At 53.9% G+C, this 11,517-nt stretch overlaps 1 protein-coding gene across 7 annotated transcripts in view; it reads right to left on the reverse strand.

The window, feature by feature from the left end:
• The window catches only part of TSPOAP1 (TSPO associated protein 1), a 68,277-nt gene extending 56,995 nt beyond the window's left edge, over positions 1-11,282 (reverse strand). For all 7 annotated transcript variants that reach the window (XM_064729162.1, XM_064729163.1, XM_064729160.1 and 4 more), the window contains exon 1: positions 10,674-11,282. In XM_064729162.1, coding sequence (XP_064585232.1) covers positions 10,674-10,952 — 279 coding nt within the window. In that variant the 5' untranslated portion in view covers positions 10,953-11,282. The remainder of the gene's footprint in view (positions 1-10,673) is intronic.
• Positions 11,283-11,517: the final 235 nt, after the last annotated feature.

Below are 11,517 nucleotides of genomic sequence, written 5' to 3' on the forward strand. Positions count from 1 at the left end.
AGGACCCATTACAAGAGCCCAACAAGTCTCTGCTGAATGGCCGCGACCTTCTCAGTGCACATAGCTCTGCCCTGCCGTTTTCCAGCCAAAGCTACTGGGGCAACATCTCTCACTCCCAAAGGAATGCTGCCCAAGCTTTCTTGGTAGCAAGAGCTCAGACAGGAGCTCAGCTCTAGGAGGTCTGAGACTGGGTAAAACACATTACACTTTGGAACAATTCTGGTTTCTCCATTGTGTCTGTCGCAGAGATAGGGCAAGAGACCAGTGCCACAAAGTCCTTCCCACTGAATTCCCCAGCATGGTGCCATGTTCATGGCTCTCCCAACCTCTCACACCTGTATGGAAATGCCTTGACAAAGCAGGGAGGGAAAACACAGCTGAAAGAGGTTGAAAACAACAACTACCGAAAAAAAAAAAATCAGAAGACAACACCCAGCCCTTCCCATCAGCCTCACATGATGTCTCCCATCAACCACTTGAGACACCAGGATATGACATGCCACAAGCTGACAGACTTTTGACAGAGTGGTTTGTAGATGCCCACCCTCCCCACAGATATCCCAGGTTTGTGAAAACTGGAGTGAAATGCCCCATAGAAGGAGACTGTACTGCTACCCACAGGTTGCAAAGCAAGAATACATCTTCCTCTCTCTGTTCCTGGAGACACCACACTGCAGCACTTGGGTGCCCTCTCCTGCTCTCCAACAACTTTGGGCCACTTCCAGAGACGATTAGGCCCAGGAACAAAGGAAATCCCTGAACCCAGCATCACAGGGATGCCAGGAAGTTCCCCTGGGAGCCATGTGCAACAGCACTGTGCCCGGTACCAGCTCCTGCAACATCAGTCCTATCCCTGTACCTTTACAGGTACAGTGAGGTGTCCCAGCGACCATTTCATCCATCACCAGCTCCATGAACAACAAAGCACTTCCTTGGCCTGGGAATCCACACAGGGGGCACTGCAGATGACAAAGACGGGACAAAACAGGGCAGGTTCATGGAGAGAGGGGTCCTACCAGGATCTCCTGTCCTGTGCATGGCAGCGCCTCAGGCTGGTCCCCTGCTGCCACCCCCAGAGCCAAGCAGGCAGCCCTGCAATGAAGTCAAAGTGCATTATTTCCATCTCTTTGCCACAGTCACGAGACCTCAAAATTCTTGTCTGTGGTTGTCCCTGAGACAGGGCGAGCACCATGAGCCAGCAGCCTCTGTGCTGGAATGAGAGCAGGAGAGCTTTTGAGGAGGAGCTGATGTGCTCCTGCCTCCCCCAGCAGCCGGCCAGGACTTCTGACATCAGCAGCATGGGGCTTCAGTAGGGGACAATCAGCACCTCCAGCACAGCAGGAGGATATTTTGGGGAAATTTGACTGCAGTCAAATTTCTGCATTTGAAATCCCATTTCTGCAGCCATAAACAATTTCATTAGAGCAAGATACAAAGGCACATAACCCCTCACCCCCACCATGCCAGGCTGTCCCCAGCTCAGCCCAGGTTTTGTGTCACGACTCCAGAGCCCATGACATGGCAAAGGCTGGCATGTGCCTTCCCATTCTGTGGATGTGGCAGCCTCCCCAGGCAAAGTGCCACGGAGCAGGGCTGTGTGCTCCAGGCTGGGGCCAGGCATGGGGCCAAGTGTCCCCTGTGCCAGCACGTCCCTCTGCAGCTGCAGCTCCTTGGGGCTTTGCCCAGAGAGGCACAAGGGACAGCAGCAGCAAGAAGACGTGGAGGCAGGAGATCCTTGCTGTGCCAGGACGTCCGTCCCGCGCGGGGACCTCACTGCCACAAAAGCTGTGCCAAACCTTCCTGCTGGCTCTGAGCCAGCGCTGGCTGCGTCAGCTGAGCCCTCCTCCAAGACCACGGAGAGCCTGGAACCGAAGGGCTGTCTAGACGTCATCCCACGCTCATTAAACATTCATTTCCTGTAATGAAATGGCTTTTAATTTATCAACCGCTCTGCAGTTCCTTGACGATCCCGCGCTGCACGGCGCAGCCTCGCTGCTGCCTGCACTCAGGGCTCCCATGGTGCCTTTCATGGGGAGCTGGAAGAAATCATTAGGTAGGAGAGACACAGAGGCTCCCCCCAAAGTGACTCATCCAGATGAAGACATACAGAAGTGTCAGCAGGAGCTGGAATCCAAATGCATTTCTTGGTCAAGGAGGTTTTCTGTGAGCCAAGGCAGAGCTGACACCATGGGGCAGCAGAGAGGGTCTCTGGGCAGCCACATTCTCCAGATCAGAAGCATCCTTGGCCAGTAAAAAATTAACCTGAAAATTAACACAAGTGACATGGTCTTTTGCCATAGAGAAAGTTTCTAAAATGAGAGGAAGGCAGGAGCAGAACAGCAGGGATGCTGAGGGAGGAGAGCAGCAGGCACGAGGCTTTGAAGCCTGTGTTTCATCTGTCATCTCTTTTGGCAGGTAGAGCCCAAAGTTTCTACAAGATGCATTGAAAACAGCAAAGAAAGAAAAGCCTCAGCATAGCAGCTGCCAGAAAACTGCTGCTTTTTCACCTGAAAGCTTCAAATGGACTGGAGAGCTGCAGCAGCTTTTGCAGGGAGAGGTGCCCAGCCAGACTGTTAAATGGGTCATGCAGGCAAAATCCCTCTGGAGCACCTAGCATTCAGCACAGCCCTTGAAGTCCTGCAGAAAACTTGCAGGAGGCCATTGGGGGACAGTAAATGAGGCAGGCACTGCCTGCAGCCACGCTCTGCAATGCGGCTGGGGCAGCGCTGGCACCGCAGCACGGGCTGGCACCCACCCGCCCAGGGCTGCCCAGCCAGCCCCGGGGAACAGCCAGAGTCTAAACCCAGCCAGGCTCTGAAATCCCTGCCGAAAGCCAGACAGGGAGGGGGAATTTACCAGGTAGCCCCATGAACAGGAGGTCTCAGGTGGCCTCAGGAAACAGGCACACAGCTGATTTGAAAACATACCTAATTTGAGGGTGTAGAAACCACACACAATTTAAAGGTGTACAAACCACTGACAATTTCAAGATGTCCTGATTTCTCCATCTGCAGCTGATCCAGGGTCCAGTTCCTAGGTTTGCTGTGCAGGAGCCGTCTCTGAATACAACCCCCCTCTGCAGACACCTTGCAGAGTGACCCAGGTGAAGCTATCCCAGCTCTCCTGCTATCTCGGATATATTAAATTAACCACCTCTCCTTCATTTGAAATCATTGTCCTCAAGCTCCACCATGCCAAAGCCCTTTAGCTGTTCATTCCATCTGACTTTAGTAATTAGTTCCCTTAATTTCTCAATCCTCTTCACTTGGAAATGAAGCCTGTCATTGCCAATCCATTTTCTTCATTTCCAGACAGTTTCAAGGGAATCAGCCACCTCACAGGACAAAATTATTTTCCATAGGCTGCTCTTTTGCAGTGCCCTCACTGCATGTCAAAAGCAAGACAAAAATAGCCTCACCTCCTGTTGGGTCAATGAGCAGAGCCAGCCCCAGAGCTGCAGCACAGCGAGCAGCCAGCACATCCCCACCCAGGGAACACGGACAGTGCTGCAAAGCTATGGGAGAAGTAAGAGACATGCCTGGGATGAAGCTTGATTATCCTGCCACTCTGGCAGGCAGTGTGTCCCACTGTACTTGTCCTGCTTCCTTCCTGCATTTTGCACCGTTCCTGGTTTCAGACACAAACATCTCTGTTGTGCCTGTGCCTTTAGGGCACTTCCCCACAGCCCTATGTGCTGCCAACTCCCCTTTCCATCAGTCAGCATTTTCTCCTGCTGCCCATCCCTCTTCCAGACTACTACTTGCCCTTATTTATGTGATTTCCTCATTTATCTGATTTTTATCACCCCATGTAACAAATTCATGGAAGAAAAAATCCATCCAAGGCTATTAACTTCAAAAATCCTGCCTCCAGCATGAGGAGTGCTGGAGCCATGAATTGGAAGATATTGAGGGAATATTCAGGGGAGCAGTCACTATACATTTGCTGTTTCTCTGCATTTCCCCAGGCATCCTCTCCTGCACACCCTCTGACCAGCTCTTCATATGCTCCTGACTGGATGTTTAAAATGAGATGCAGCTGAAATTAGAGTCTTGAAAAAACAGGTTTTCTCTATCTTAAAACCTTCTCTGGAAGCACCATTATGAATCTCAGGAACACAAATTGAGCTATTCCAGGAGAATAATCCGCTCAATAGGCCTGATGGACCTGGCTCACTGTCCTTTGATGAGCTCAGCTTCTCCAACCTCCCAACCAGGGAGAAATTAATGTTCCTGCAAAACTGAGACAGGGAAGAGTGTGAATGGAAAATAAACTCCCAAGGCAGAGGATCAGCTCTCCAAAATCCAAGGCTGCAGCTGGGTCCAGAGTGCAATGCAACACAATTCCTCACGTTTGACAGCAAATCCAAAAGGCATGAGGATTTGCAAGGAGACGAGAGAAAATGACACTGAAATACCTCATGGCTGCCGGGAAGGTGGCTCTGAAATGCTCCTGAGGTGCTGCACATGTGATTTTTCATCCTTCACCATCAGACAGAGAAAAGGGCAGGGAATTGTGAGGAATGAGGGTTTGGAGAAGCCATGGGGCAGCACTGGCAAGGGACAGGTGCTGCTCAGGGCGCAGGTTCTCATCTGGCTGGACACTGCTGGTGTTGCCAGTTCTTTTGTTTGGCCAGTTTGCTGCTGGTCCTGCTCTCCAGTGGCTACGGAGATGTGTCCCTGCTTCCAGATGGCCACGACCCACCTGAAGCAGAGGCATGACGAGGTCTGTGTGGCCTGGACAGGCTTTCCCCAGCTGTGACCCAGCTCTCTCGTGTTAAGCACAGAGTGTTTTGCAATCCCAGGCTGTGTGCAGCCACAAACTGCAGCTGATCCATCAGATAACCTGCAGCAGCACCAGGTTGTGCAACACTCCTCAAGTACAGGAACATCACTCTTGGGCTCTTGGGCTCTCATCATGGCTCTTGGGCCACTGTGTGACCCATGGCCATCCCTGTGTTCCCCTGCAGGGTCTTTGCCCCCTACACACCTTGTAAGAAAGATATCTGCATTTTGTAAGGTGAAAAAGAGGTACAAAGCCTGTTCTCCCAACTACCCTTTAAGCACTGGTGTACAAGTGTCTCCCTTGTCTCTTACCAGCTTCCAGAAAGATTTGGCCAAGCTCCACTCTTGGTAAAGTAGGACTGTGCTCATCCCCACTGCACTCAGAGGACGTTGCTGTTTCACTGCCCGCCTGGGGAATGTGTGGAAGACAGGCTGTGCACCACAAAACCTGGTCAGGCTACAACATTCTGAAGCCAAGACAGCCAAGCTGTCTTTTTCCCCCACTGCAGAATTTTCTGGGTGCTGCTGAACAAATCATTGAATCTGCAGAGAAGTAGCTCATGCAACACTATTTCCACTATATTAAAAAAACTCAAAATGTAGAAGATGTGGGAAGCAATGTGTGAAAAACTTCAGTGAAAACACAGAAAGACTTCGCAACCTCCGCTGCTGTGTACTCATGCACATTGCAAATTATTTGAGCTAAAACATGGGTACTGGCTTACTATAAGACATTTTTGTTGCTTAGCTCTAAGCAGAGGTCAGTCTGCAGCTCCCAGCACTGCAGGCTCAGGCCCAGACCACCCTGAGGTCTTTGCTGAGCATCTGGACTCTTTCTGGATGCCATGGGTCAGATAATTCTATTTTGTGAACAAGCAAAATACCCCAAAGCCCCTGGTGAAGAATGATAAAATTTTTTTCTTTCCAGGTTTGGTGTTTGATGGCTGGAGTAGGGAAGATTGTTCTCTGATATCTCATCTTTCCTGTAACAGAAACTCTAATCCAGAGAAACACTCCCAAGAAAGGCATGAGACTTCTGCCTTCACCCTGGGAAGCCACTGAGCTGCAGCTCAGTCAATCCCCTGCCCATACAGAAGAGCCACAGCCCTCTAAGAGGATCATGGCCTGCAAAGTCAACACCAACTCTCCTCACCACAGAGCCTCAGCAGCAACATCCTGATCACAGGTGTGCTTTGATTAAGTGGAAATACTTGATTCCTCAAGACATGCAGCTCTGAAGAGGTGTATTTGCTCTTCCACCTCGCAGAGTACATCAGGGAGCCAAGGGGCAGATTTTGTATGTACAAGTCAGTTTTTGCTCAGAAATCTGCACTGCAGTTTCTCACCCACTTCTTCCCATTTTCCAAATCACTGGAAGCTTCCCAGGGGCCAAGAATACATTTTATTTTGGGTCACATTGGCTAAAATACTGCTCCAGTTGCCCAGGTTATGGCAAGATTAGATAGGAAGGAATTTTTCCCAGTGAGGGTGGGCAGGCCCTGGCACAGGGTGCCCAGAGCAGCTGGGGCTGCCCCTGGATCCCTGGCAGTGCCCAAGGCCAGGCTGGACATTGGGAGCAGACTGGGATGGTGGCGTGGGACTGGATAAGCTTTAACGGTCAACTCAACCACTTTGGGATTTTGTAATTCGAGGTTGGGATCAGTGTTCTTGCTCACCTTGGTCATGGTCTGGCAATGGCCAACAGCAAGATGGTGTGACAGCCCTGTCCCAAATCCAGTTGATCTCCACCAGCCCAGAGGAGCCAAGGACACAGCAAGGAGGCACTACTTGGTGTCACTCACCCTCCACATCCCACACAAGTGACCTGGCCAAACCATTTGAACATGTCTTTGCACAAAAGGCATGAGCTTAATCAAAAAAAGAGCTAAAATGAGCATAGTGTCACTTTGCCTTGTTTTCCATTCATTCCTACAAATAGAGAGGCACTGGCTCTTCCTGGCAGGCAGCTGCCTGAGATGGCCATGCATCCATAGTGCTGCAGCAAACAGCACTAAGGCATTTGCATGTGCACTGCCAAGCCAAGGAAAATTAGTTTACTCAGATTTTAGCATGATGGAATACAGCCTTTTAATTGGGATTGCAAGAGGTGGCAAGAACCGGCTCCATGGCCCAAGTTCTCCCTGTCCTACTGCCATCTTTCATCCTGCTGATCTTCCCTTCCCAGTCAAGGGTGCAGCTCTACACACCCTCAGACACTAAAGGAACAGCTTTCCAGCTTTGCCAATGGAAAATTTGAAGCTCTTGAAAGACCACAAATTCCTGCAAAAGGCACTGAGCTTATCATTAAATGCAGCTTGGCATGAGCACTTGATGTGGAGGATATTTACCAGCATTTTACAATTCTTTCTGTGTCTCTGCTTTGTTTTATTAGGCCCCACTGGAACCAACACGTTTTGGTGTTGGTTTTGGGTTTTTTTTTTGCAGCTATTTAAATTCTTACTCACTGGAAGGCTTCTTGAGTTAAGCATTTTCAGTTGGGCTTACAGATTTATTGAATATTCTCAGCTCCACATGACCTCAAGGGAAGCTGAGGCTAGGATTTTAAGAAATTCAAATCCAAAGCAACCTCTTGTGATTGAGAAGAAATCACAGGAACCAGCTCAGAGCACCCTAAGTGTGCCCCTTGCCTGTGTGGTTCTGGGATGGGAACAGGGAATGGTCAGCTGCTGAGCTCATCCCTTCCATGAGTGATCTGGGCAGCTTGGGGAGATGAGTAATCTGGAAGGGAAGGATGCAGGGAATATGCAGAAAGTGAACCATTTGATCCTCTTCCCTTGTCCAGTGTAGGGCACCAGGAGGGAGCCTTCCCTTCAGCAACCCACTCCCAAATTCTGAATTCTCCCAAATTCCCAACTCTGAATTTTCCAGGGCCAAAGCAGATCCCGCTGGAGCAGCAACCCCTAGGAGATGCAGGCAACTGAGCTCTTGTGGGAAGTGCTCTAAAATCCATCTGACAGCATTCTGGGAGCTTTCCAATTTCCAGACAGACTGTATCTATGCCACTTTAACCCCATTCTTCCTACACAGACAATGTTTTTCTCCTCTGATATTCATTATTTGGATTGGGATCCCACCCCTGCAGTGCCTGGAGATTCTCAGCAGCAAAGTAATTTCTTATGTCCACACAGAAATTTTGGGAAGCAGGACCGGAGCAATTCCAAAGGCCCAGGAGGAAGGACACACTTGTGATAACCCCCAGACAGCATTATCCAGTGGGGCCGTGGTGGGACACACTGCTCTGCCAAGGAGCCTGCAGTGCCTTGCAGGATGTAGGGACATGTGACAAATGGATGGAGAGATGTGAGCACAAACCTCAACAAGGAAAATTCCTCCCAGGCTGTGAAGAATATTTCTCTGTGGGATCCCAGCCCCTGGAGATATTCAACACTTGCCTGGTCAGGGCACGATCAGCCTCTTCCATCTCTGGGGCCTTCTAGGGGCTGGATGGGAGCCTCCAGGTGTGTCCCCTCGTCCCACCTCCCAAACTGCAGAGTTCCTCTGCCATCTCCCAGATGGGAGAAGGGCAACAGCTCTCCACGCTCTGCACTCAGGAGAGACGCAGGCAAGGACACCAAGATTAACTTGACCTACAGACAGTTTTAATGCCTCTCTGAATGCCTTTCCACAGCCTGGCCCCCAGGGAATGGCTGAGCAGTGGTGCCAGAAGCTGGGACACACAGCAAGAGCTTCATCATAAAATCAACATCTTTAATCAACTCTGTCAGTGATGAGCCCTCAGGAGGCTCTTCCCTACACCAGGAGAGGACTCCCTGGAAGCAGCTGTCCTGTTCACACAGTGCAGCTCTGACATCCTAAGGACACACGTCCTAGAGGAAGCTGGGCTCTGGCAGCACAACACACAGGGTGTGTCCCAGCCTGGCCAGGAGCAGCCAAGCTTTGGAAGGGAACTGTGCAAGCCTGAGTTGGCCTGAGCTCTAACAGAGCACCTTGTCCTGCGGTTGGAGGGTTGCTGCTCCACAGCCCAGCAGCACCAGCACTGGGGACAGCAGCACTGAGCTCCCTCCTGGGGCTCAACTGGAAGCCTTTCACATCCCTAAAGCCACCTGACTCCAGGAGAAACTGCTGGATTTTTTTTTTCCTAGGAAAACACAAGGTAACCTTTCTGGATATCAGCATCAATATTAAAGATGGTACTGCCATAGCACCACCAGCACCACCCAAATGACATCACAGTGCCACTGTGGCACTGCCATGATGCAGCAGAGTAACACCGGTCCCACAGCACCATCAGTCTGGCACCAGAGCACATCCCAGCACCACCAGCACCACCAATCCCACCATAGTACATGGTTACCTGATGGTACTACTGTGGTGCTGCCAGAATGCCATGGCAAGGCTCCCACCCAGCCAGGAGCCTCCAGGATGGCAGGAAAACAGTGCAGCCCAAGGATCAAGGCAAACTGGATGGCAGGTGCTCAGCAGTCCCCTCCACAGAGACCAATAGGGGGGACCCACTGCAGGGATCAGCAGGAACCAGTGCACTGCTCCCACCACACAGGTGCAGTTCAGCTGCTGGAGCACCCACAAACACCCCTCTGAACCAGCCACCTGCCCTCCCTCCAACCCCAGCCTTCCCACCCGGGCTCCCACCAGGACAGAGCACCCACTCCCTCCCTTGCCAGCCGGCTCTCCCAAAGGAAAGTGTTCCAGGACGCACTGGGCAGGGCTTGTGCCAAGCTGGTCTAGTGGAAGGTGGGCTGGAACGAGATGGCCTGTAAGGCCCCTTCCAACCCAAACCATTCCAGGATTCTCTGAAGACAGTAAGTCTGGCACAACTGACTGGACTCCTGGGATACAAAAGAGGGGTGGGAGCAGAAATCCATCCCATTCTGCTGCCCCATATTTTGACTGTGGCACTTTTGGCACAGCCAGGGCTGGGGTCAGAGTCCAACCAAGGTTCAATGTGGCTTTTCCCTATTATCACAATAAACGCCCTTTCAGAACAGACCCTTTACAAACTGGGCTGCAGTGAAATCATGTTCTCCCCCGGAGGGTTTCCAGGGGCGCCGTTCCTCCCACAGGCTGCTCCAGGCTGCTCTCCAGCTGGGCTCAGCAGCACAGCACAGCCTTGCTCAAAACACCCCTGCTAAACCCCGAGCAGCACTGGGCAGCTCTTCTCCCCTGCGCTCAATAACAAAAAGTCAAGAGCCATTTTCTCCCCTGTTTTAAAAGCACCACAGAGCTTCCCCAGATTCCAGGAGACCCCAAGAAGATGGCTGATGTTCCCCATGGGAAAGGGTGTCAAGCTGTCCTAAACAGGGTGAGGTGATGAACTTCTGTGACCCAGATCAAGGCAGTGAGATCCTGAGGAAGACTTTTGGGCTGTTTTTAGGGAGATGCTGCAGGGCCGGGCATTGCACTGCCCGTGGTGTCTGGGCGCTGCCTGCAGGGGCTGGTTCCTCCTGCAGTGGGGGTGCCCCAAGCCCTCCAGGGCTCCCCAGAGAGGAGAGGGGGTGCTCTGGAAGAGGGCGGCACTGAATCATGTCCCTGACACTGCCTGCAGAGCCATTGATGCTGCCGGAACGGGTACATGCTGCAAGGATGGCTCAGCCTTGGCTGCTGCAGGGCTGTGTCTGTTCCAGGTGGGCTCCGGCAAGACCCCGCACCAGCTCCAGCGTCCTCCAGGGCAGACGCAGCTGGAAATCCGTGCTGAAGGACAGCAAAGGCTCCTTTCTCTCGGCGGGTGTGTGGCAGCGGCTGTGGCAGGTGCCGGCCCCACGGGGATGGGTTTGCGGGTGGCTCAGCCGCAGCCCCGCGCCCCCAATTCCCCGTTCCCGTCTCGTACCGAGGTGACATTCCCCCGCGTCTCCCCCAGGATGAGCAAACACAGCCCGACCATCGCCTTACCTTGGGGGCTCTGTCTGTCCGCTCCATCGCTCGCAGCGGCCTGACGAGCTCCGGTGCGGAGTGAACCCGCTGCGCGTCCGGCGGAGGGACGCGGGGGGTTCCCGAGGACTCTTCCTGGGGCTGGGGTGCTCCGTCCTGCTCCGAGGCCGGGGACAGCCGGCAGCCGGCCGTGTCACCCCCCGCGCCTTCACGCGTGTCCAGGTCCGGGCGGGCGGAGGCGGCGGGGACCCCGCTGTGCCCCGGGGCCGTGCTGGGCACGCCGCGCTCCGGCTCCTGCATGGCTGGGGCAGCGCTGGGCTCACTCCGCTGCCCGGCACGTCGGGACACGACGAGGGAAAGCCGAAGGCATCAGAGCGGCGGCGGGAGCAGCCCGGGCCGCGCTCCTCCGCGGCGGGACCGGGGTCGGGGGCGGCCGCAGCAGGAACATCCCCGCACCGGGGCTGGCTCCGTCCCGCACCGGGAATGGCTCCGTCCCCGCCCGGATCCGCGGCTCCCCGTGCGGAGGCTGCTCCCGCCGCCCTCAGGCCCCCGCCGCCCCCGGCCCCATGACGTAGCGGAGGGGCCGGGGGAGCTGCCAGCCCCTCGCCGCGGCCCCGGGCAGCCCCCGGCGCAGCCGCTGCCGAGTCATCAATACGGAGCCGGGCCGGGCACCGGGGGGGCCGCGCCGCGCCCCGGGCCGCCAATGGCGGCGGCTCCGCCCGTTTCCACGGCAACGCTGCGGAGCGGGGTCTGGTGCCTATTGATGAGGCGGCGGCGGGGGCAGCGGTGCTGAGCCGCGTCCCCCTGCACCGCATCCCCCCCTGCACCGCATCCCCCCCTGCCCCGCATCCCCTGCACCGCATCC

This window comes from Zonotrichia leucophrys, chromosome 19 (assembly GCF_028769735.1).
Source record: "Zonotrichia leucophrys gambelii isolate GWCS_2022_RI chromosome 19, RI_Zleu_2.0, whole genome shotgun sequence".
In the NCBI taxonomy this organism is placed as follows: Eukaryota; Metazoa; Chordata; class Aves; order Passeriformes; family Passerellidae; genus Zonotrichia; species Zonotrichia leucophrys.